Source organism: Phascolarctos cinereus, unplaced genomic scaffold (assembly GCF_003287225.1).
Source record: "Phascolarctos cinereus isolate Bilbo 61053 unplaced genomic scaffold, phaCin_HiC Scaffold_3;HRSCAF=262, whole genome shotgun sequence".
NCBI classification, from domain to species: Eukaryota; Metazoa; Chordata; class Mammalia; order Diprotodontia; family Phascolarctidae; genus Phascolarctos; species Phascolarctos cinereus.
The window spans coordinates 29,667,318-29,694,866 of record NW_027555736.1 but is presented as its reverse complement, the minus strand read 5'-3'; the positions used below and the strand labels follow the sequence as shown (position 1 = coordinate 29,694,866).

Below are 27,549 nucleotides of genomic sequence, written 5' to 3'. Positions count from 1 at the left end.
TGGTTAAGAAAGAGCCACGATATTCCCCATGGGCTTATTGCCGATCCTTTGAGTAATATGTCATGTTTCTTATCTCATTCATCTGAGAAATTTTCCTTTAGCATCAAGACAGACCTTTGTCTACCCTTCCTCACACTTTTGTCTGCATTTCTTCCTACCTTCTGTTTTCTGCTTAAATTGTGAACCTATATGTGTTGAGTTAGAAGGCATCCATGGCTTCCATGGCCTTCTAAAAGGCTTTTCTTTTTTTTTTTTCTCATTTTTTTAATTAAATTTTTTACAATCATGAATTAAATAATTTTCAACAAATTGGAACTTTTCATATATAAAAAAGTCAGAAAAAGTGGCTTGTGTATGAAACCATGACTCAATTATTTTCAGCTTGTTTTAAAAAATTTTATGTTAAATTTAATGCAGGGCCAGCATTGTCCTGCTTGTTTGATTCCCCTTCTGAACTTTATTCTCCTCTCTACTGCATATTTTTAAAAATGTTGCATTGACAGTCTTCTTTTTCCCTAGATTTTTTTTTTGCATCACTGCTAATGTCTCTCTTCCCTTGGAACCAATATTTGTAATTGAGTAAAACAAGTTTCTTTTCTTTCAGTTGAGTCAGAAGGTGTACATGTCTCCTTCTGCATCTACAGTCTATGAGGCTGCTGAAGCCTCCCATTGAACAAACACCAGAAAGAAAGTCCCTGACTTCAAGAAGCTTATATTTTGTTGTTTAGGAGTGGGGTGGGATGCAAAAGATAGAGATAAGTAACTACAAAGTAATTTTGAATATGTATAAAATAAATACAAAGTAAATTTACCATTTAGCTAAACTGATATAAAGGGATGCTATTTGAATTGTCACATAGTGATAGATAGCTTTCTGGTCTTTGTCCACTCAAGGGAGGTTCTGTATGGGAGCAAATGAGATAGGCCAATAATCTTCATCTAACATACATGTTCTTGTGTGATCATCCCAATAACTCTCTAGGGTAGGTACCAGAGGCATTATTATTATAGTTACCACGTGCTGTGTATTGTGTTCAAGGCTGGACGCCACCTTTTAGGAAGGACATGTGTGAGCTGGTGAACTTTCAGAGATGGCCAGCCAGCATGGGGAAGGGCCTTGAGCTCAGGCCATGAGAGGAGCAGACGAACTGGAGATATTGAGTCTGGATAAGACAAAAGCTGAAAATGGTAACTGACTGCGAGTACTTGGAGGGCTATCCTGGGGCAGAAGGATTATGGGACTTGAAGGTTATGACAACATAACATAGGAGGAGATTCTTGCTCAGGTTGGGGTTGGACTCTGTGGCCTCTGGGGAAGTTCCTTCAACTCTGCTCACCATTTTATCAATTACAAAAGTATGGAGCAGAAAACTTGAGTGACTTCAGGGGCAGGACATGGAGAACACAGGTCCCTCCTGGCTCCAGGAACATCATATTCTGCCTCCCAAGAGTATGACTTGTCTTAGTGAAGAGCTGAAAAAGCTGATGTGCAAGGGCTATATCAATCATTAACCTTACTTGTTTATTGAATTATCAATTTTCTTTCAGGTGGACCAAATCTTGGCAGAATTTAAGGTCAGAGCTCTTGAATGTCATCCTGATAAGAATCCTGAGGACCCTCAAGCAGGTAGGTCTTTTTTTAATTTAAAAAAATTAAAAATGTAAATATTTTTCTTTTTAACAAAAATTAATTTTAAAGTTTATAGTACTATTTTCCACTTGTACATTGCCTTCACTTTCTTTTTAGGCAATTGGGGTTAAGTGACTTACCCAGGGTCACACAGCTAGTAAGTGTCAAGTGTTTTTTTTGAGGCCATATTTGAACTCAGGTCCTCCTGAGTTCAGGGCAGGTGCTCTATCCACTGCACCACCTAGCTGTCCCTATTGCCTTCACTTTCAAATATATTCCTTCTCTCTCCCCTACCAGGAGACTAATACCTTGTATTTAAGAATTTTTCAAAAGGAGAAAAAGAAAGAGCACTTTCACAAAAATAACACATTAACTGAATCTTATACTGTATTCAGTGCTCTATACCCATACTCTATACTCTTTCCTTCCCTTCCGGCACTTAATAAATATTTGTTGACATGACTTGGTACAAGGTGTTTATTCATCTGGGAATTTCTATACCAATGAAATTTCAGGTTCAGTTCTTATCCCCAAGTACCAGTCACTGTGCTAGCAAGTAAGAAAGGAAACAAACATTTATTAAGTTCCTACTCTGTCCCAGGCCCTGTGCAAAGTGCTTTCTAAATATGATCTTATTTTTTTCCTCACAAAACAACCCTGCCAGGAAGGTAGGTGCTATTATTATCCCCATTTTTAAGTTGAGCCAATGGAGGTAGATAGAGGCTAAGTGATTTGCCCAGGGTCACATTGCTAGGCACTGGTACACAGTAGGTTCTTAATAAATGCTTATTGATTGATGGATGGAAATAACCCCACAGATCACAAGTTGTTTGTAGAGTATGTAGCATATTTAGTGGTCATTAGCATCCCTCAGGATCACGGTTCATTTTTATAGAGAAATGGCACTACCAATGGTGGTGAGGTACCAAGGCTAGTTTATAGATTTAAATACTTGGTTGAAAAGAAAATAAATAACAGAAAAGGTCACTAGTGCAATGCTAGTAATTAAGCAAAACAGAAGAAACTGACTTGAGAGAGACATAATTTTTTAGGTATCACAATTTCTGGAATTTGAGGATGAGCAGGTCTAATTAGAAGAGAAAGCAGAGAGAGATGGTTATTTTTGGAATTTATGAAGTAAATGGACATTGCTGGGTTCTACCAAGAGCCTTTGATTTTCAGGAATGTTTTATTGATGTATTTTGTTTTTACATCAGTTATTTTTTGGATCCTTCCTCTTATCTCTGTTGAACTCTACTTTGACAAAAGATGAAAAACCAGCTAACACAGTGACCTCATTTGAGAGGGTGCTCAACATTCTCTTGTAGACTGTAAAGAAGAGGGAAGTATTTCATTATTAGTTCTCTAGGAGAAAATTGGTTATTATAACCAGTCAGAGTTTGATTTCATTTTAGTTTGTTTGTGAGATACGCCTCAATGATCCTGTTTTTTGGCTACCCTGTCATAGCCTCCTTTGCTCCCCTCTATTGGATCCCCCAAAAAAGAAAGAAAAACCAAAACCTTGTGACAAATGTGCATAGTCAAGCAAAACGAATTCTCCCAGGGATTGAGGCTGAAAATATATATCTTTTTCTGTGTCTTCAGAGGTGTAGCTCTTTATTTTAAAGATGAGGACACAGCTCTCAAGTGGTACTTTGACTATTGGAGTCAGGGTCCTTTCCCTGGGTCTTAAATGGATGAAAACATTTATTAATAATCATTTACTATCTGCAAATACTATCTATTGTCTTGTTGTTCAGTTGTGTTCAACTCTTTGTGACCCCAGATGCATATCATGCCAATATTGGGTTTTCTTGGCAAAGATACTGGAGTTGTTTGCTATTTCCTTCTCTGATGAATTAAGGCAAACAAGGTTAAGTGACTTGCCCAGGGTCACACAGCTAGTAAGTATCTGAGGCCAGGTTTGAACTCAGGTCTTTCTGACTCCAGGCCCAGCACTCTATTCAATGAGCCAATGAGTCTATTGTCTATCAATACTAAATGGTAATAGAGAGAATAAAGAATAACAGAAGCAGTTGGGCCTAGTAGATGGTGAGCTGGCCTTAAAGCCAAGCAGATGTGGGTTCCAGTCTCACCTCTAATATAGACCAGCTGTGTGACCGTGCTCTAGGTAACTCTCTAAGATTGTAAATTGCAGAGAAGGTACCAACCTGCATTGGTGGAGGGAATTTCTTCATCCAGGAATTCCCTATACCAGTCATCACAGGTCCAGTTCTTTTCCCTCTTCTTATTTACCAAAATCTGTCTAAGTTTCTGGAGACACACATTCAAAAGCAGGCCTCTTCCGTCAAAGTAGGAGGACCCAACATATAGAAGAGAGGTGTGGTTAGGGAAGGGGGCTTTGTTTCGGGGAGTCGCAGAGATGGGCGGTGGAGCCACAGGGATTATGGGAAACTAGATTCCAGGTTGAAGGGGCCTTTGAGTCCCTCTAATCCCACTCTTTCATTTTACAAGTGAGGTAGCTCCTGCCTGGTTTGGCAAAGTGACTCACCCAACATCACATACCTCGTATCAGAGGTGGAATTTGAACCTGGCTCCTCCAACTCCAGAGCCTGAGTTCTTTCCACTGTAGTGTGCTGTGTTTCTAGAGAATTCAACAGATGCTTTCTGTCCCAAAGCAACATTAATATTGGTTTGATTATTGATTGCAAAATAAGAGGTGGAAAATGGAGGGGCGAGGGTGATGGTGATGCAGCAGGGTGGATGGCAAGGCCATCAGAGGGATGGCTGGTCAGATATGATATGAATGAAGCATGGTCTTGGGTCTTGGGTCAGCAGGGTACATTGGGCCATGTGTATTTTCACTGTCTGACTCACCAGTCAGGACAGCATGTACAGTTTCAAACCTGAGTATACTGTTATCCAGGGTATGGTCTCAGGAGATTCAGAAGAAGCAATAGCAGGGTGGATGGAAGGTAGATGGTGGGGGATGGTTGGTCATAAGCTCCTTTACTTTGTGGTATTTGGATGCCTCCATCAGCAAAAACATGAGTCAAGTACCACTGGGAAGTAGTCTCTTTACTTTCTTTTTCTTTTTCTTGGCAATAGGGTTAAACGACTTGCCCAGGTTCACACAGCTAGTAAGTGTTATGTGTCTGAGGCCGCATTTGAACTCAGGTCCTCCTGAATCCAGGGCCGGTGCTCTATGCACTGTGCCACCCAGCTGCCCTGTCTATTTACTTTCTGACAGAGGAGCTGAGCAGCTAACAATTAGGTTATTGTCCTTGAATAGAAATAGTAATGCAAGTATAAATATTTGAGAAGCACTTTTAAAACAAAACAAAGCAGATTTTTTTTCAATGAAGCTTGACCTATGGTAGCATTTGCATGGTTCTAGAAAATACCAGAGCATGTCATGATCCTTGTCACTTCTGGTTGCCATGGAGACAGGCTTTATGCAATATTCCTTGTTCAATAAAACTTGAGACTGAATAAATATTGTTTAAAGTGAGACGATATCCATGTTCATATCTTTTCTTGTAGTATTAAATTAAAGAAGTGACTCAGCCCGTCAATGGAAATGATTCCATCCTTAGAACTTATCACAGAACCCACTCTGACCTCCTAGGATGTTGTGACCTTGTTTCTTACAGGAACCTCAGATCATACAACCCAAGACCTGCATTTTCTAGATGAGGACAAGCAATTTGCCCAAAGTCATAGACAGGGTAACAAAAGTGAGATTTGGATACAGGTCCTCTGATTCCAAATGCAGTGCTTTAATCATTACATCATCTACAGCAGCCATTTTATTTAACATAAGGTCAGGCATATCAATTGTATCATCTGATGCAAATTTTTTTAAAGATTAAACATTTTTTTACTATAATTACTCCTATCAGTATATATTTACTTTCAATACAAATCATTATAAGTCGATATTATAATTTTATATGGAAATAAATTGTTTTTATCCTACTATTTCTAGTATCTTTAGTTTGATATTTCAGAATATTCTTATATTCCAGGCCTTCTAGTATACCAATTTACCAAACTGGGAAAGATATTAAATTCTGCAAATTAAAGAGGTTTCATGCTTTTCTTAGGTTAGAAAAGCGTTATGTTTTTTAAATAATTTTTTAAAAATTCCCCAAGGTAGGTATTTTATTTTAACTACCTTTCTATCCTGTGTGCATATATGTATATGTGTGTGTGTGTGTGTGTGTGTGTGTGTGTGGTTTTTATATCAGTCATTTCTGGATATATCTTTCATTCTTCTCCCCCCACTCCTACCTACTGTATCTTCTTTTGTAAGACAGAAAAGCCACGATTTCCTCAGTGTATGGACTAGACTGCTAAGATCCCAGATAATTCTCAAATTTTATGATTCTATGAAAAACAGTTAAGTAAAACCAACCAACAGAGAAACCAAATCTGACGGCAAATGCAGCAGTTCTGCATCCATCATCACCCATCTCTCAAAAAAATAAAACAAAAATGAGGGCAGTTCATTTACCCTAGATGGGTATTTTAGTATCTCTGAAATCTTTAATATAAGAACGATGAATGTCATTCAGATCTGGCATTGATCAGGCCTCAGAATGCATGAGTTTGAATTTGGAGTTGACTTTGCTGCTGTTTCTACAAACACACTTGCTGTTGAAGCCATTAGTTTGGGAAACAGTACAGTTCCTCTCCACACCTCATATACGCTAGTCACAGGACAACATAGAAACAAGTGATTTTTAGAAAACAAAATTTATTGCTCACACATCAAGATGAATGGCCCTCAGAAATTTCTGTGACAATTCGAAGTTGACATAATGTTTTCCCCACAATACCCTTGTGAAGTAGGAGGTATAATTGTAATGATTCCTATTTTGCTGATGAAGAAAAGAAGGTTTAGCGAGATGGGACAGTTTTAATCAATCATATGTATCAAGTGCCTACTATGGCCTCGACACTGTGATAGGCACATAGGACACAAATACAAAAATGAGACAAGGCCTGCCCTTGAGGAGCTTACATTGTGCCAGGGTCATATGACATGTCGACAGATGAATAAATTCCAGGGTTTTATCTATTTTGTCAGTTCTTCATTTTCTAACTCTTGCCCTCCATTTTCTAACTTTATCAGATCCCTACCTGGGTCTGTCTCTATATTGCTTGGACCTATGACTTCACTGGTGTAGGAGGAGAAGCCTCCTTAAGTGTTCAATTGCCGTGAAATAGATGAGAAAATGCCACTATTGCAATGCTGGTGCAGCCTAGGCTCTGGGCTCACTCTACCAAGCCTCCCTAGTGTGGACAGGTAGGAAGATCCCCATAAGCTGGTGGGCTTTTCCACACTTGGGATTCTAGGGGATCTTGAAGGAGTAGGGGTATTTCTCTAATGCTGTGGCTCACAGGCACCTAACAATGCGCTTCCCCACATTTTAGTTAGCATCAATTAGCCAGGCAGACTTAATTAGCTTCGAGAAACTGGCTTTTATTAAGGTAGTGCAATAAAATAGTTGATACAAAAACATCCAGTTAAACTAGAAGCATTCTCTCCCATGAGGACATGCAGATTCTAGGGGGAAAGTGGGCTCAAATTTTGAGCATATCTGGCAAATGATGCTATTCAAAAGCTACTTCAGGTCCTTTTCTCCTGTTATGGGGGCCCTCATGAGGTTCCCTTAGGTGCAGTGGAACTTTCTGCCAGGCTCCTTATATAGTCCTGAAGCTATATTTCCTCAGTGGATTTAGTTTTTCCTGGTATCTCTTTCTCTCCAACCTCTCAGAGAGCCACCTCGTATAAGAAATGATATTTTTAAAGAAAATAAAGAGAGAAAAAAATCAAACTGATCAACATATTGAAAAAGTCTGAAAATATATGCAATGTGCCATACCCATAGATCAGTCATTTCTGAATATATCTTACATTCTTCTCCCGCCACGCCTACGCACTGTATCTTCTTTCGTAAGACAGAAAAGCCAGGACCTCTGCAAATACCTTTTCTTTGGGGCGAAACCTATTCTTTGTAATTTTGCTGCATTTACCTTCTATTGTTCTGTGGTGCACCATTTACATGGGTGTATTCTTTGTGTACATTGTTTTCTTAGCTCTGCTTATATCACTCTGAATCAGTTCCTGTAAGTCCTTACTTGCTCTTCTGTAGTCATCTTATTTGTTGTTTCTTACAACACAGTCATATTACATCAGTGTACCACAATTTGTTCTGCCATTTCCCAGTCAGTGGACATTGATTTGTTTTCAGTTCTTTGCTACCACAAAAAAAAAAAGATACTGCTACAAATACTTTGGTATGTATTTGGGCTTTCCTTTTTATCAATGACCTTCTTGGTGTACATGCTTACTTGCGGCATCCCTGGGTTTGGATTCCCTTTTAGTGATCTTCGCAATTACATTGTTGTAGCAATTTCATATATTGACTTTGGGGTTTGTTGATTTTACTCTGTATTTTCCCATGTTTCTCTGATTCCTGTCTTTCTGTCATTTCTTATCGTACAATATTATTCCATGATATCCATACTCAAATAGATCCACGATTTCATCTATTTGGAAGTTTCCTCCAGTAATGCAGATTGCAACCCTTCCTACCTTATGTGATCCTTCTGCAGGATCTCCCCTAACTTCTCCACACGGGATCCACCCAATGTGCCAGAAGCCTGATCTTCTCTCTGACATTTTGAAGGTTCCAGAGAAACACTCACCAACCCTTGCCCTTGCCTCTTGAGCAACCTTTCTTTTCCCATCATACATTTCATTGATGACATCCATCATTCCTGATCTTTTGTGAATTTCCTTATTGGTTCTATTTTGCATCTTAAGGTTACTTACCTTACGCTTTTCCATTGTCTGTTGCATTCTATGGCTTGTTGCCATACAGTGACGGTGGCAGAATGGTGCTGTTAAAATGACAGGCCGTTGTTTCCATGAATGAATTAATGAAAAACCATTTATTAAGCATTTAGTGTAGCGCTTCACACACAGCAAGTGCTGGAAATACAACTATAAGCAAACCAGACAGGCCCTGCCCTCAAGAAACTTACATTCTAATAGGGGAAGACAACACATATAGAGGAATTAGATTGTAAGCTCTTTGAGGGCAGGGACTGTCTTTCCCCCCTTTTTGTATCCCTAGTGCTTAGCACTGTGCCTGGCATCTAGTAGGCACTTGATACAGGTTTATTGATTGATTGATTGATTGATGGCCAGGGAAAGGAGTTTTGATCTGGGAAGTTGTAGAGATGGCAAATGGTGCCATAACAAAGGGCATTGACATGTCATTTTGAGAAGCCATGGTAACATTGGTTTGATTGCAGTTCTCAGAATGGGAGGTGGAAAGATAATGGGGGTAGGCTACTCTAGAGAAGGAGTCAGAGTGGAATATGTTCCTAGGGAGTTAAGAACTGAGTACAGTAACCTAATTCCTTCTGAGTATGGTCTAGTTTGGAGGGTGGAGTGGCTACATCAACAGTGCAGAAGCAGATTCCATAAGAAGCCTGGAGTCATTAAAGGAGTTTTGTAATTTCCTGAAGACAATCCAGCCTGCTGTCTTCCTCCTGTCCAACCCAACAAACAAAAAATTTATATTCATATCCCATAGGCCTTAAAAAATAATTTAATTTTTAAATTAACAATTATATTTTATCTTCCTCCTACCCCCTCTCATCATTGAGGGAAAAAAATAAGAAAAACAAAACCCTTGTAGCAAATATGCAGTCAAGCAAAATAAATTTCCGCATTGGCTCTATCCAAAACTATCTCATTCTACATCCTGAATTCATCACCTCTCTGGCAGAAGGTATATCCCATAGTTTTATTTACCCATTACCCAGTTGATGAACAATCACTTTATTTCTAGGTCTTTGCTACCACAAAGAATGCAGTAATCAATTTTTTGGGATCGATTAGTTTGTTTTTTTTTCCTCTTTGACTTCTTTGGAATTTGTGCTCAGTAGTAGTATTGTTGGGTCAACAAGTACAAATAGTTTAGTCATTTTCCTTAGGTAATTCCAAATTTGTATCTAGAATGGTTATGCCAATTCACGGCTTTACTAACAATATACCTGTTTTTGTGTAGCCCTTCCGATGTTGAGTCAGTGCTAGTAGCTTCATAAATTTGTTTTTCAGATCGTAACGCCTTCCTTAGAACAACAATTTTCTACATGAATTATGGATTTTGTTGTTGTTTTGTCATATCAGTCATGTCTGACTCTTCATGACACTATTTGGGGTCTTCTTGGCAACTTTATGGATTAAAGCAAAGCAATTATTCTTAATCCAACCTTGAAAATCATCTATAACCAAAGGAGAGGCAGCTTGGTATAATGGAAAGAGGGGACCTAAGTTTGAGCCTTGCTTCTGTACCTGTATGGTCCTATATGGTCTTGGACAAGTGACCTTATCTCCCTGAGTCTCAGTTTGCTAATCTGTCACCTTGAGCGTTTGGATGAGATAACCTCTGATGTCTTTCAGCCCTAAATGTGGGTCTTCAATGCACCTCAGTGGACTGCTCAGATGTTTGTTCAGCCTTGAGTAGAGCTGATCTGCTCCTGGTCTCTGTGTGTGCTACAGTGTCTACCAGGACCTGGACCAGTTAGGGGCCCCACAGGTGGCTACACTTTGTTATGTACATGTACATTCTGTTTTGTATCCATATGTTGTGGCAAGGTGAGTTTGCTGAATATGACTAGAATCTTTCCCTTGAAATCTCAAGCTAGAGTCAGCTAAGTGGTACAGTGGATAGACAGCCGGCCCTGGAATCAGGAGGATCTAAGTTCACATCTGGCCTCAGACACGTACTAGCTGGGTGACCCTGGGCAAGTCAATTAACCTTGATTGCCTGAAAAACAACACAAACCCTTACGCCAGATACAACAGGTACATTGCCTTGCCTTACCAATCAATGAAATTGAGCTTTGCAATGATTTTAACACATGAGAAATGAGGCAGTGACAAAGACTTACATGGTGAAATAGGTAGAACACACCAAGAAGCCCATCTAGCCCCACAGCAGAGCAGAGCTTGAAGCCTTTGGTTTTATCATCCTTTTTAAGACTCTTCCACATGATTTGTTCCTGTGGTTGATTAACAGAAACCCATTTTCTGCAGATGGGAATGTTTATCTTATGTGATTCATTTGATTACTTCACATATTGAAAAACATATATCAAATGAAATTGGCTTTTACTTTCTACAGTGGGGAGGGAGGGGAAGGAAGGGAGAGAAAGGGGAAGACAGCTTGCCAGCAAAGAAAATCTGTCCTTTGATCTTTGTTTATCAATGCTGTGTGTTGATCAACATTAATAGAGGCTCAAACTCTCCCTCTGGAAAACCCAAATGATAATGTCTCCATCTTGCACCATGTGAAAGTGACTCATAGCTCATAATTCCTAACTCATAATACTAGAAAACCTCTACAACTTTTGTGCCTGTGATAGGAGGGAAATATCAGCCTGATGAACATACACTCAACCCAACAAATGCTAATTAAGTCCTGATTGTATGACCCTAGAGCAGGTGTTCTTAAACTGGAGATCCATTGACCCCCCCCCCCAACTCAAAGGGGCCTGGGCGGTTTATTTCAGGAAGCCCATGAATTTGAGAAAAAAATTATAGCTTTATTTTCACTAACTTATAACTGAAATTTAGCATTTCCTTCTATTATGAATATAGGCAACAAATATTATTCTAAGAAGGGGTCTGCAGGCTTTACCACACTGCCAAAGGGGTCTAAGACACAAACAAGATTAAGAACTGATGCTCTTAAGTGCTTTGTTCCAGTGTCCTGGAGAAGATGCTGACTCAGAGAAGATACAGAGAAGTGTCTGTCCTCATGGAGTTAGCACTTCAGTTGGGGGGCTGAGGCACACACACAGAGACACAGACACACACACACACACACATAAAATAACACAGCCGAGGCACCCCCCCCCCACTTCTCCAAAGGGGCTCCTACGTCTGGCCCTAAGCCCATGAGCTGCTTCTAGTCTTGGGCACGGGGAGTCTAGCCCTTTCTAGGCTATTTAATATGCGCTCGTTAAGTGATTGATCATTCCCCAAACTTGACATGTCGATTCCTAGGCAGCTGAATTGGGCCTGGAATCAGAAAGACCTGAGTCCAAATCCAGCCTCAGATATTTACTAGCTGTTTGATCCTGGGCAACTTAACTTCAGTCAGCCTCAGTTTTCTCAATTGAAAAACAGGGGTACACACAGGTAGCGAGTGGTAGAGATGAGATGTGAACCAAGGTTGGAACTAAGATGATGACAATAACAGAAGAAAATGGGCTGCTACCTGGGGCGTGAACCAATTTTTTTATAAAGCTATTTTTGTTGTAAAAAAAGAAAAGAAAAGAAAAAAAGGGAAAATGGGCGTAATAACAGCACCTATCTTTCAAGGATGTTGTAAGGATCAAACGAGATAGTATTTGTAAAGTTCTGAGCACATAGGCACGTAGCCTAGCACACAGTAGGCACTAAATAAATTCTTCCTCTGGTCCCTTCCATTGACTGGCTTTGTGCATTATTACTAATCACCTATCATTTCCCTTCAATCCTTGACTCTCCCTTGCATTTGCTATACCCCTCTGGCAGAGTATAAGCTCTTTGAAGGCAGGTACTGGTTTGGTTTTTGGCTAATGCTTAGTAAGTCATTGATGAATTGAATTGGAGTCTTACATGATTCATTTATACTTACTTGCCCTCTCCTCCCCATTATTCCTATTTGGTATCTGGCCTTAATTTTACCTAGAACAGAATAGAATTCAGAGAATCACATAACCATACCCATAAATGGGGAGTCTAGTGGGCTGTCCACATGGCAGCAGGCTCTTTCTGTCATATGCATTGGGTCAAAAGCATAGAAACACATTTTAGGGATTTAAAATAACTTCCCAAGGGAAAAGTATTTTTCATTTGCCTTTTTTCCCCCCAGTGGAGAATTTCCAGAGACTCCAGAAGGCCAAGGATATCCTGACCAATGAGGAAAGTCGGGATCGCTATGACTACTGGCGGAGAAGCAGGGTTCCTATCCCTTTCCACCAGTGGGAAGCTCTGAGTAACTCGGTCAAAATGGTAGGCTTTCCTCTTTGATGGTCATATCGCATGTGAGACTCAGCACCACTGTAGAGTAGATCTTTGGGGACACTAGGTGGCGCCGTAGATAAAGCTCTGCCTTGGAGCAGGAGGACCTGGGTTCAAATCCTGGCCTCAAACACTTGACATTTACTAGCTGTGTGACCCTGGGCAAGTCACTTAACCCCAAATGCCTCACCAAAAGACAAAAACAAATAAAAAACTGCACATAGAATAGATCTTTGTCTTTCTTTAAAGGCCAATGGTGGAGAAGTCCAATAATCTAGTATGGAAGACGTGGACCTCATTGTAAAATGCATCACTATGCATTATCTACTGGATCATTGTACAGTGGATTTAGACTTGGGGTGCAAGGTTCAAATCTTGGCCCTGCCACTTGCCACCTGGGTGACTTGGTAGCTGCTGTAGACTCACTTGAGATTTTTGAGATTACTTTGGTTGGTTTGGTAAATGTATCTCTCCACTCTCATTGACTCCACCAATCAGTGAACAGCATCCTAGGATCCTAGATCATGAGGTAGAAAGGACCTCAGGGGTCATCTAATTCAACGTCTTACTTTTCCACCAGAAGAAACTGGATCCTCGAGACTTACCCAAGGTCACACAGAGCACATGAAAGAACTGCCCTATCACTTGAATTGAGCACAAAAAATTGGCAAGCACAGAAATTGCCTTAGTAACTCAATCTGTTAACAAGCTGTAAATATGTTCTACCCTTATGGAATGCCTTTTTTGGGGGAGAAACTTTATTATTATGCTGGCAATCGTCATCATATTTCAAACACTTCTAAGGAGGGACAGGGTCAAAAGAAAGAATAGAATAAATGGGGGGCAGGATAGGACGAAGGGAAATATACTTAGTTTTTCACAACATGACTACTATGGAAGTGTTTTGCATGACTACACATGTATAACTTGTATCGAGTTGCTTGCCTTCTCAAAGAGGGTGGGTGGGGAGGGAGGAAGGGAGAAAATTTGGAATGCAAAATTTTAAAAACTAAAGTTAAAAAAATTGTTTTCACATGCAACTGGGAAATAAGATATACAGGAAATGGGGTATAGAAATCTATCCTGCCCTACAGGAAAATTGAAGGGGAAAGGGATAAGAGAAGGGGGGGAGAGATAGAAGGGAGGGCAGATTAGGGGTATTCAGAATGCATGCCATATTGGGGTGGGGGGGAGGGATGAGATGGGGAGAAAATTTGAAATGCAAAATCTTGTGGAAGTGAATGTTGACAACTAAAAATAAATTAATTTTAAAAAAGAAAAAAGAACAGGGAAGCAAAGGGATAATAGAAGAAATTTAGATGATACAAAACCAAAAGATATCAATAAAAATTTATTGGAGAAAAAATATAAAAAAAATTTAAAATAATAAAAATAAAAGCATCATCATCATGTTGCCTTGTTCACACTACAGGTGGCACATTCAAGAACAACTGGTATGAGGCATTGGCTAGGAGCTAGGTGTGGCGGCCTGGAACTGATTCTGATTTAGAATAGACTGAAAGAGCGTTGTCTGTTCCTGGATACTTTGCATAAACCTGCCAAAGGCACCTATTTTCCTTTGGGAACTGACCAAGGAGCTTTGGTCAAGAATCTATGTTGATTTTGCGAGACTTGTCCAGATGAAGGATGCCAAATAGCTGAAGGCTTTCCTAATTCAATTTCAATTTTTGACTATAATATTCACAGCTATTTGCTAATTATTTGTTGTTGGTTTTTTTTTTGGCTGGGCAGTGGGGTTAAGTGACTTGCCCAGGGTCACACAGCTAGTAAGTGTTATGTGTCTGAGGCCAAATTTGAACTCAGGTCCTCCTGAATCCAGGGCCGGTGATCTATCCACTATGCCACCTGGCTGCCCCTAATTATTTGTAACCTATACTCTGCTCGCCACTCACTTTTGACAATGAGTTTTTGCTTGATCTCTGTTGGGTTTCAATCAATCATAAGCATTTATTAAGTGCCCACTATGTTCCAGGCTCTGTGACAAATGCTAAGGAAGCAAAGATAAAAGGAAATAATTCCTGCCCTTAAGGAGGTTATATTCTTTTTTGTTCCATTTAATAGTATTTTATTTTTTCAAATTATATGTGAAAATAGTTTTCAAAATTCACTTTTATAAGATTTTGAGTTCCAAATTTTTTCTTCCCTCCCTCCCCTCCTCCTTTCCACCTTCCCTGCCCCCTCCCCAAGATGGCAAGCAATCTGATATAGGCTATACATGTTATTAATTATATTAATTAATTAATGTAATTAATTATATTAAACCCATTTCCACATTAGTCATGTTGTGAAAGAAGAATCAGAATAAAAGAGAAAAACCACAAGAAAAAAAAGAGAAAATAGTATGTTTCCATCTGTATTCAGACTCCATAGTTCTTTCTCTAAACGTGGACAGCATTTTCCATCATGAGTCTTTTGGGTCTTAGATCATTGCATTACTGGGAAGAGCTAAGATTATCAAAGCTGGTCATTGTACAATGTTGCTGTTACTGTGTACAATGTTCGAGGAGGTTATATTCTTAAACAATTTTAAAAAAATTTTCCCTTCTCTCCCATTCTCCCACCTTAACCGGAAACAACCATAAAACCCTTGTAACAAATGTACAAAATCAAGTGAAACAAAAATGTGTGTCTGATTCTGCACATGTAGTTCTAATCACCTTCCTGTCACTGGTGCTCTGTAATCATGGCTGGTGATTGCTTTGGAGTTCTTAAGTCTCTGAAAGTTGTTTGCTTTTACAATGTTATTATTGTATAAATTCTTCTCCTTGTTCTGCTTATCTCATTGTGTATCTGTTCATACAACTGCATCTATTCATACAAGGTTTCTCCGAGCCCCCCCTCCCCCTTAATCATTTCTTGCAGAATAATAGACAACATTGTTACATTCTAATGGCAGAGACAACAGACATTTATAGAGGTACATATAAGATACATACAAAGGTAACCTGGTATGGGAAGGCACTGCCCTGGATGGACCAGAAAGTGTCTCCTGTAGGTGTTACTTGCACTGATTCCTGATGGAAATCAGAGATTCCACGAGGCGTAGGTGTAGAGGGAGAACATTCCCGGGACAGAAGATGGTGCAAAAGCACTGAGCCATCAGCTAAGAGCACTTCTCAAGTGCCTACTATGTGCCTTGGGTTATATGTGGATATAAAGAAGGCAAAATACAGTCCCTGTTCTCAAGGGGCTTACAGTGTAATGGAGGAGATGGGAGATGCTCAGGGGTCTGTTGGTAAATATTTAACAATTAGGCTTTCAAAACAAAAATGTATACATGCCACACTTTAAAGTTTAATGGGCGTTATTATCACTTTCTTAAGTTTAATAAATCAAGCCCCAATTTAGAGTATTTGCTTATTTCCAAGATGTAAATGCTCACACTGAAAATTTTTTTCACATTTATTTATATTTCTATAACATCATAATAAAAATATGATTGCACATGAAACTGCAAATCTATTTTTTCCCTTATTTTCTTCCCTCTCTCCCCTCCCCCACCCTAGAGATGGCTACCATTAGACACAAATAGGTACAAATATATACATACATACACACACACACACACACACACACACACACACATATATATGAAAACTTGTTCTATACATACTTCTATTTATCAGTTCTTTCTCTGGATGCAGATAGCATCTTTCTTCATATGTCCTTTATAGTTACTTTGTGTATTCATAATAGTTAAAATGACTTATTTGCTCACAGTCATTCTTAAAAGAATATTGCTATTACTGTATACAAAGTTCTCTTGGTTCTGCTTTTACACTGACAATTTACCAGTTGGCTCTCCTGAGCTCCCCTGGCTCTAGCCCCACCCCCTTCCTCTCCATGGAATAGTGTTCAGAATGGCAGTTAGGCCAATGGGACAGCTTAGAGGAGTGATGAGCAGGGAGACTGGTGAGGTAGGGCAGGTTGGACCAAACAGAGGAGTTCTGATTCCATCCTATGAGTAAGAGAGAACCACTGGGATTTGAGTAGAAATTTGTGGTTCAGATAAGAACCTTCTCTGAGTTGTCCCAATGTACCTCGTGGTTAGATCAGATGGCTAGTATGGATATATAACAGTACTCTGAAGTCTATTGTGGGAGACTGACCAAAAACGTGTCAGGATTCTTATCCTTCATCCTTTGACATGTCACTCTAAGTTTACACCCAGGAGTTGGTCCTGCTTAATTATTACTGGGGTGACAACTCAAGATTCCTCCAAACTGTGTATACGCAGGCCTACATGTGCATTTCTAGGACACAAACAATGTGTTCTGGACGCAGTACTGCCTCTGAATCTGCCCTTCTCTCGTTTTTACTGCAAGGATTATCCTTTGATAGGAATTATGACCTTGGGCCAAGTCTACCAGAGTCCAGAGTGCAGATGTGCAGCTGTTGATCAACTGAAAGATGGTTCTGAGGGTTGCATGGGATTGCTGGGCGGGGGGGTGGGGTGGTCAGATTTCTCCACACTAAGGTCTGTAGAAATAAAGTCCTCTCAAGTTGAAGGCCTGCTGAGCTCTGGATGTTTTCCAATACCGATGTCTCAAGACCACTGGAGGGAAGGTGATTGGATAGAAACCAAGAGACTTTTAGTATGAGTTTTAAGTGTTATTTTCCCTTTATACCACTAATATATTTTGCCAAACAGAAGAATAATAGCACTTTGTTTGTTTTTAATTTTTCAGATATCAATTATTTATACTTTTTCTTAAATATGTCTTTTAAATTTAAATAATTTATTCTTAAAGGTCTCCTATGCTTTAAAATGTTTTTATTCCAATTTTGGGGTCAGACTTATTTTCATAGGAACATATTTCAAATTTCATAATAAAAGGCAATAGAAAAATAGCGTTTGCTATTGTCAAATCAATCTCACATATGAGTCTTTAGAAGCTCATTTATTTATATATTCTCTAAAGTGAGGCATTCTGATACTGCATTGTTACAGGATAATATATTCATGGATAGAGCCCTGGACTTGGAGTCAGAAAGACTTAGATGTGAATCTCATCTCTGGCTCTTTCTAGCTATATGACCTTGGGTGAGTCATGCTCCTTTTCTGGGCGTTATTTAGTTCCTTAATCTGAAAAATGAGGCCATTGAACCTGATGCTTTTTAAGGTCCCTTCCAGCTCTAAATCTAAGATCCTTAAGGTTTTATTATCATTTCCCATTAAAAGTAAAACCTATATTCATGAGCCATGGCACAAGAGACAAAAGAAGGAACACAGGCAAAAGTCTTCCAAGGAGGGTGAGGCATATCACCTCCCATGTTCAGTAAACTACGTATGTGGCTTCCTATGCAAGTCAACCTTTGTCACCCTCTGACTCGGTAGACTCCAATGGCTCCTTACCACCTCCAGGATCAAATATGAAATCCTCAGTCTGCTGTTCAAAGCCCTTCATAACCTAGCTCCCCCTACCGCTTTCCAGTCTTCTTACATCTTACTCTCTACTTATGTACCCTTTGATCCAGTGAAATGGCCTCCTGGCTGTTCCTCAAACAAGATGCACCGTCTCCTACCTCCAGGTGTTTTCATTCCCTGTCCCCCATTCCTGGAAGGCTTTCCCCATTCATCTCTGCCTCCTGACTTCCTTCAGATCCCAAGTACCTCCATCACTTAAATCTGATTCATTGGCAAGTCATGATATCATATTCCTGATGTCAAGGTCCTTTTCGAGAATGAAGGACAAATAACAACAACAAAGTGGCACCTTCTACAGGAAGCCTTTCTCAACCCCTCTTCGTTCTAGGGCCTTTCCTCTGTGAGTTATTTCCTACTTACCTTGTTTGTACACTCTTGTTTGTTTGGTGTCCCCCTCATTAGATTGTAAGCTCCTTGTGGGCAGGGACTGTCTTTTGTCTCTTTTTGTAACCACAGGGCTTAACACAGTGCCTGCATTGTCATGTCTGCACAGTACTTAGTACACACAGTAGGCACTTAATAAATGCTTATTGACTGACTGAGTACAGTAAAAAACATAAAATAGGGAATGCAAAATTTTTTCCTCTCTCTCTAGTGATTATTCCTGTAAATGTTTTTTTTTTTCTTCTTCAAGTTAACTGTCAGTACAGAGACAGTCATTTTTTTAAAGGACATTAACATCATTTGTGTTGGGTTCCCCAAAGGGATGCTTGATATCTATACAAATAACTAAGAGTAAATCTGTCTTATCACTGTAACTTAACACTTAACTCAGCTCACACACTTAGAAATGAACACCAGCTGTCTCTCTCCATCCGGACCTGTTTGCTGACATTTGGTGGTGGTGGTGGGGTGTGTGTGTCTGGGGGGTGGAGTGGGGATTCGAAGCACAGATAAATGAAATATGGCTCTGCCTGCTCTATCTGACCATGTGCCAGCCTCTTATGTGTGATAATATACCTTATGTTCTTTAATAACTCTCTATAATAAAATCAAGTTCAAATCCCTGAGTAGAATAAATAGTGTTACTTTCTTTGATTTCAACTTTTGCTGGTTTCTTCACTTACTTCCTTTACAGAAAATGTTGATTTAACTGCGGATTTTTTTCCTTGGGGGGGAATCAGTTCTCCTTCAGAAACTCACTACCAATTTATGGATCTTTTATATTAGGTATTCATCCCCTTTCTCCATTTGTAATCTCAAAATATCCCCTACCTCCCCCCCCAAAACAAAGCAACCAACCCAACAAACCAAAACCCAGGTTTTTGCTCATCCATGTGCCTCCCTAGTCTTCTGATAATTAATCTTGCATCTTGCTGGCTGAATGCTTTGTCTTGTTGTCAAAGTTAAGATGGATGGCTTAGCTGGAGTTCTATGGCTAGTTGGCTTTTATTGATGGTCCAGAGTTGTTGAAACACTGGTCTTTGTATGGCACAGTCTTTCCATTCAAAAGTCTTCTGGGTGGCCAATTTTTGTTGTTTCTTGCTCTCTTACTTTCATGGACTTTCTGTCCCCAGGCTCGTGATTCTCATGTTGTGCAATCTGATATGTTCGAAGTCCGACCACTTTCAGTTTATTTCTTCTGTTTAAATAAATGGGGTAACTAAACATCACGTGGATTTGGGTAGCTGTGCCCAAGTTACATTGTCTCTAGGATTTGTTTATGTACGTAGTGTCTGGGGATAGTACTGCTGAAATTACTTTTGCTCTCCCTGTAGCTCTTGAATGCCAAGTACAACCCCTCAAGGACTCAAAAGATATTCTCTGAAAGCAATTCACTCTGGCCTTTGTGATGACCCCCCCCCCCCTTGCATAGGCAATCGGGGTTAAGTGACTTGCCCATGGTCACAAAGCTAGTTAGTGAGGCTGGATGTGAACTTAGGTCCTCCTGAGCTCCAGGGCTGGTGCTCTATCTACTGTACCACCTAGCTGCCCCAACTCAGTGATTTCTGCGGTCTAAAGTAACTTTGTAGGTCTAAATCTATGATACAATGACACTTCCATGGATGAAAAATTCATGATTCTGTAGCCACCCTTTCGAGGGACTGAGCCTCTCTGAGTTTAGCTAGTTGTCCTTGGACAACAGACGTAAAATCCATTGTTGGACCCATACTCAAGGCTTTCCTCAGTTTGGCAGGACCTGTGACAGGTTAGATTCTCCTGGCATAGTTTGCAATAACCCAGAGTTACCTCATCATGGGGAGGCATCTGAAGAGGAGTGGAGTGGAAAATGGCAGATCATGTGTAAATGATTTATTTGTAATGGTAATAATCATGATAGCAATAACTTCAATTTCTATACTACTTTTTCTTCCTTCTTTCCTTTTTTTCTTCCTTCTTTCCTTTTTTTCTTCCTTCTTTCCTTTCTTCCTTCCTTCCTCTTTCTCTTTCTTTCTTTTTCTTTCTTTCTTTCTTTCTTTCTTTCTTTCTTTCTTTCTTTCTTTCTTTCTTTCTTTCTTTCTTTCTTTCTTTCTTTCTTTCTTTATTTCTTCCTTCCTTCCTTCCTTCCTTCCTCTGTTTTTAAAAAAATGATTCCCATAATGTCATCAGTGTATGGAATTTCCAGTGTGGAAATTCTACCAATGTAGACTGATATCTGCTTCTGCCATTTACAATATTTGGGAGCTGCTTGGGAGCACTGAGAGATTAAAAGTTGTTCAGAGTCCTCCAGCCAATATGTGTGAGATACAGGATGATAGCTAGCATTTACTTAGCACTTTAAGACTTGCAAAGCACTTTACCATTATTATCCCTTTTGATCCTCATAAGAACCTGGGAGGTAGATGATATTATTATCTCCATTTTTTAATATAAGGAAATGGAGGCTGAGAAAGATTAAGTGACTTGTCCAGAGTCTTTGTGACTCCAAACCAGTGTTCTATCCATAGCACCACCTACTTACCCTGAGAGACTCCCTTTCTTTACCCACTGTGTCATATTTTGAAGGCTCACTAAGTGTTCTTGTTTTTTTCTCATAACAACTCTGTGAGGTGAGTAGGTTGAATATTATTATTTCTGTTTTATAAATAATAATAACAGTTGCCATGATAATAATAATGTAATAATAATAATATTATTAGCTAGCACTTATATAGCACTTACTGTGTGCCAGGCACTGTGCTGAGTACTTTATGAATATTATCACATTTGCTCCTCACAATAGCCCTGTGATAGCTAGCACCTAGCTAATAATAACTAGTGTTTAGCTAGTTTTTTAATTAATTAATTAATTTTTAGTTTTCAACATTTGCTTCTATAAGATTTTGAGTTCTAAATTTTCCCACTTTCCTCTACTCCCTTTCCTAAGACGGCAAGCAATCTGATATAGGCCATACACGTATGACCATATTAAATATATTTCCACATCAATTATGTTGTGAAAGAAGAATCAGAGCAAAAGGGAAAAAAACCATGAGAAAGAAAACACAAACAACAACCACCACAACAAAAGAGCAAATAGTATACTTCAATCTGCATTCAGATGTGGATAACATCTTCCATCATGAGTCTTTTGGAATTGTCTTACACCATTGCATTATTGAGAAGAGCTAAGTCTAACAAAGCCGGTCATCACACAATGTTGCTGTTACTGTATACAACATTCTCTTGGTTCTGCTCACTTCACTCAGCATCAGTTCATGCAAGTCTTTCCAGGTTTTTCTGAAGTCTGCCTGCTCACCATTCCCTTTGGAACAATAGTATCACATTACATTCATATACCACAACTTGTTTCAGCCATTCCCCAATTGATGGGTATCCCCTCAATTTCCAATTCTTTGCCACCTCAAAAAGAGCTGCTACAAATATTTTTGTACATGGATCCTTTTCCCTTTTTTATGATCTCTTTGGGATACAGACCTAGCAGTGGTATTTGCTGGATCAAAGGGTATGCGTGGTTTTATGACCCTTTGGGTATAGTTCCAAATTGCTTTCCAGAATGGTTGTGTCTGTTCACAACTCCACCAACAATGCATCAGTGTTCCAATTTTCCCACATCTTCTCCAACATTTATCATTTTCCTGTTTCGTCATGTGGCCCATCTGATAGGTATGATGTGGTATCTCAGAGATGTTTTATTTTGCATTTCTCTAATCAACAGTGATTTAGAGTATTTTTCATATGACTATAGATAGCTTTAATTTCTTCATCTGAAAACTGCCTGTTCATATCCTTTGACCATTTATTTAGATAGTATTTTAAAATTTGCAAATGGCTTTAAAAATCAACATCTTACTTTATGCTCGTAAGAACCTTGTAAGGTAGGTGCTATTATTATCCTTATTTTCAGCTGGGTAAACTGAGGAAGACCAGTGTCATATACCCAGTAAGTGTCTGAGACTGGATTTCAACCTAGGTCTTCCTGACTCCATATTCAGTACTCCATCCACTGGGCTACCTGGATGCCTGACGTGTCTTTGGCTCTTTTAAGCAACAGAGCACCTTAGGTATATTATCTCACTTGGTCCTCACAGCAAAACTGTGAGACAGATTATCCATATGATCACAGATTTAGAGCTGGAAGGAATCTTTGAGATCATCTTTCACAGAACGTGGCAGTTGGAAGGGACCTCAGTATCCATTCTTCCCAACCCATACAAGAAGGCAATCCTCACCCTGACATTCTGGACAGGAAGTTGTTCAGCCTCTTCTGAGGACCTCCAAGGAAGAAGAACCCACCACTTCTTGAGGTCTCCCATTCTAGCTGTGGAGGACTCTAATTGTTAGGACATTTGACCTGACACCACATTTGGTTTGGATTCTTTACAACTTACCCCGTGGTTGTTGGTACTGCCTTCTGGGGTCAAAGAGAAAAAGTCTTCCATGTGACATGTCTTTCAATTGCTTGAAGATAGTCCAATCTCCTTATTTTACAGAAAGGTAAACTGAGGTCCAGAAGAGTGAAGGGATTTGTTTAGGGTCATACAAGTAGTGACAGAGCCAGGATTTGAACCAGGTTTTCTGATTCCTCCAGTTAGTGGTATTTCTACTATGGCACTCTTTCATAACACACACACACACACACACACACACACACACACACACACACACACACACACATACACATTACATCCTCCAAGGTAGGAGACAGGTAGCTGGAGCCATGAATGGTCATGGATGGTCCCATGGTTTGGGCATGGGGATAAGTTTAGACTTGGAGTCAGGAAGACCTGAGGTCAAGTCTTGTCTCAGATGCTTAGCCATTCAACCCTGGGCAAATCACTTAACCTCTGAGCATCAGTTCCCTCATCTGTAAAATAAGGAAGTTGAACTTAATGAACTATGTTCCTTGTATCAGGTTCAGAAATTGTTCTTTTGGATAGTAACTGTCCACTGGAAGCATGGAGCATTCTCTATCAATCATGAGCCTAGACTTACTCCAAAACAAATACCTACATGAAAAGGGGAGCATTTTAGGAGCATTAAAATATTGTTTTTATAAAAAGCAAAAGCAAAACATGTCTATTGTTAGCCCTTCTCTTTCTTCTCTCCAATTCATGTGTATTCTATGTGGGTGTCTATTTTGCCTCCCTCTAGTTCTGGGCCTGAAGAAATGAAAATATTATTACCCTCATTTGATAGTGGTGGCCGCTAAATCTGGCTGCTATGTACTTGAGTTCTTTCTTTCTGTCTGCCTTCTGTATTTTTTCTTTGACCCGGAAGCTCTGAATTTCAGCTATGATGTTCCTAGGAGTTTTCATTTTGAAGTTTCTTTCACGGAGTGACCAGTGGGTTCTTTCAATTTCTATTTTGTCCTCTGGTTCTAAGGGATCTGGGCAGTTTTCTTTCATGATTCTTGAAATATATGTCAAGGCTCCTTTTTTGATCATGGCTTTCAGGTAGTCCAGTGATTCTTAACTTATCTCTCCTTGATCTGTTTTCAAGCTCAGTTGTTTTTGCTGTGAGATACCTCACATTTTCTTCTACCTTTTCAGTCTTCTGACTTTATTTTTATATTTTTGATATCTCATGGAGTCATTAGCTTCTGTTTGGTTAATTCTAATTTTTGGGGAGTTATTTTCTTGGATAAGACTTTGTACCTCTTTTTCTGAGTTTTTTTAAATGTCTTTCTTTGACAGTTATCATTTAGTTTTAAAATATATATATATATATTTAGCTCTCTAAACTTTTGCTTTTTCTGGTTGTATCCAAACTACATTTCACTTTGTGGCTTTGCTTGTAGATGTTTTCAAGATATTCCATTCTTCTGGTTTTGTGTCTTGAGCATCCCTGCCACCATACTAGCTTCTTATGGTGAGATTTTTTTCCCTTGCTTATTCATCCTTCTAGTCATACTATACTTTTTCTTTTATGGAGGGAAGAGTGAAAAATTCACTCATTGTGGCCCAAACTAAAATCAACTGGTCAATAAGGGGTCATCAGTGAAATGACACATGAACATTAAAATCCTTTAATGTCCCCCTCCTTTCCCTACTCACATTTCTGGAAAGCATGTTGTCATGGAGATATAATAGGTTTATTTTACCCCACTGCAATCCTGAAAGAAAGAATTTACTAATAAAAACCTTTTTTTAAAAAAAGATAATAGTGGAAAGCCATTGAAAGTGAAGTCAGAGTTCCTGGGCATGAATCCTGGCCCTGCCCTTGCTACCTGTGATATGAAGTTCCTTCATTTCTCTGGGCTTCTATTTCTTCACCTGTCAAGTAGGGGGTTAGTTTGATAACGTTCCATTCCTACCAGCTCTAAATCTATGAATCTCAAGGTCTAGACCTGGATTTGGAGTCAGTTGTCATAGGCTCTGGGCTTGAATCCTGGCTCTGCCAGTTACTACCTATGTGACCACGGACAAGTCTCTCAAACTCTTTGGGTCTCAATTGTCTTATCCGTAAAATGAGAGACTTAAACTAGATGATTCTAAGGTCTCTTTATGCTCTAAATCTATGATCCAATGACAGTGAATTCATTAATTATACAGAATTTTTAAAAGAATACTTTTCAGTGGGTTAATAAGCTCTTGGTTCTGATATTCAGTGTATTTACTGTCTGGGCAGCTGGTCCAGTAGATGTGCTACTGACTATGTCCTGTGAGTTTAACTGATTGGCTGCCTAGATCTCTCCCAATCTCTTCCTCTTTATTGTATTTCCTCTCCGCTGCTATTACCGTGAGCTTTTATTGCTTTTCACTGAATGGGAGTGAGTCATCTCACTAAGGACAGTTTCGTTGACGTCATTTGTGTCCTGCATGACAAATATACTCTGATTCCTACAGGAAAATCTCTTTGGATTTAGAAATGAATCACCTGCAGATCATCTAATTGTATTTGATCATATCTTATTCCGAATTTCCGTAAAACAGAAAAGGGGAACACTTTTTTTTCTCCTGTTGTGAGTGACTCAGGGAAAAAAAATCAGTCAAGGCTCACATTTGGAAAAAGGAACTGAAGTTATTATTATTTTTTAAATTGTAGCAAGAAAAATATAAAACTCATAGGATCATAGATTTGAAGCTGAGAAGGGTCTTGGAGTTCCTCTAATAAATCCTCTCGTGTTATGGATGGGGATACTGAGACCCAAAGAGAGGAAGTGACTTGATCAAGGTCACACAAGGTAGTACCAGAATCAGAATTTGGACTTAGGTCCCTTGACCCAACATCCAGCACTCATCTCTTTTTGCTTAGAGTCACTTTTCTACTCAGCAACTTTTCATGGCTCCCTATTGCCTACTGAATAAGTCACAATCTCCTGACTTAAACATTCAAAGTCCACCAGAGTTTGGCTCTGATGTACTTGTTCAGCTTTCTTGTCTATTACTAGCCTTTATGTATTCTGAATGCCAGGCAAAATGACCCCATTCTTATCCTGCCTTCTGTCTTGGTGCCAATCCTCGCACCATCTCCCGTGCCTGGAATTCCCTTCTTCTTCTATCTCTGCCTGTTGAAGTCTTTGACTTTCTTGAAGGCCTAACTTTGATATCTCTTCCTTTATAAAGTCTGTCCTAATGCTCTCTCCCTAACTCCATCCTCCAGGTGAAAGGGAGCTCTCCCTCTTCACATTTCTCAATCCATCTTGCTTGGACCTGTCCTCAGCCTTATCTCCCTCTCCCTTATTTTATAGTTCTCATGTACTTCATCTTTCCTTCATCTGAATGGAAACTCCTTGATAGCAAGGCTGCTGTCTCCCATGTCTATGTAACTCCAGCACCCAGCACAATGCTCTGCTTGATAAATGAACGTTGCTTGTTGCATTGCACTGAACTAAAGCCTAGCAGAAACAAAGGATTCAGTGCTAAGAGTAATATGGCCCATGGCTTAAAAATGATGATTATAAAGACAATTCCTATTTACATAGAGCTAGCATTTTATCAAATGCTAGAAAACCATTGCTAATTTTTTTTCTACCAAAGACAAGGTTTATTAAAACATTGATCGGGGGTGGGTGAGATTTAAAAAATCTGCCCTATTGGCCAGACTCTTAAGGAATCTTAACATTTGTGAGCTATTGGCTAGATTATAAAAATTTGAGCACCTTAATTGAGACAAGATGAATATTATATATAGAAAGAATGTGGGAGGGATCCAGGAGCGGCCAAGTAGTCTGAGGGTGACTGGAGGAGGAGTCTAAGGAGGATGTGGATGGGAGTGGCCAGTAAGCTAGGGTGAACAGAATACCAGGGACCTGGACCACATGGCCAAAGGGAGAATGGAGTCTAGATAGGATTAAGAGTGGAAGTGGCCAGGGGCAATTGGGAGGTAACAGAACAGAATTGGGAGATTGGGTGCAGTCACAGTGAAAGGCCAGTTGAGTGGATTATAGCCTCAGACAAAGGCCAGGAATTTGGGAAAAGTCCAGGGATTTTCTATTTTTGGTGTCCAGATTCCAAAAACATGGTCTTTTTCTTTCAGGGGTTTAGATCCCATCCCCATTATTTCCCCCCAAACAAGTGGGACCCAAATTCTTTTGTGGTAAGGGGCGAAGAAGGTCTTGCCTTCTGAAACTGCTTCCTTCTGGCAAGGGACATAGAGCTGTCCCTGCCTCAAGGGGGTCCCAAAGAGAAGGTTGACTAGAACCAAACACAGGCTGCATCCAGGGGACGATGGGGGGATATTAGCTGGTGCCCGCTGTTTGTAGGTGAATGGCCTGTAGTCTTCCAGCCTTGGCTGGAAAAGAGCTTGGGGTTAGGCATCTTCCCTGTACAGGTCACCAAAATGTTGAGGTTTAGGGGTGCTGGGAACCCAAAATCACAGCACGCAGGTCCTGTCCCAGTGAATTAGACCTAAGCCTTCTTTCAGCCAAAGACAAGGTTTATTAGATCATCTGCCCTATTGGCCAGACTCTTAACGAATCTGAACATTTGTGAGCTATTGACTAGATTATAAGAATCTGAGCCCATGGCTAATTATTTAAACATATTTCCTTGATGCCTTTTGTTTTTACATCAGTTATTTTTAGTCATG

General features: G+C 39.6%; 1 protein-coding gene across 5 annotated transcripts in view; it reads left to right on the top strand.

Moving 5' to 3' along the window:
• The window catches only part of DNAJC12 (DnaJ heat shock protein family (Hsp40) member C12), a 131,464-nt gene that overhangs the window by 2,734 nt on the left and 101,181 nt on the right, over nt 1–27,549 (top strand). For all 5 annotated transcript variants that reach the window (XM_020998254.2, XM_078150743.1, XM_020998253.2 and 2 more), the window contains exons 2-3: nt 1,549–1,627; nt 12,538–12,677. In XM_020998254.2, the coding sequence (XP_020853913.1) occupies nt 1,549–1,627; nt 12,538–12,677 (219 nt within the window). The remainder of the gene's footprint in view (nt 1–1,548; nt 1,628–12,537; nt 12,678–27,549) is intronic.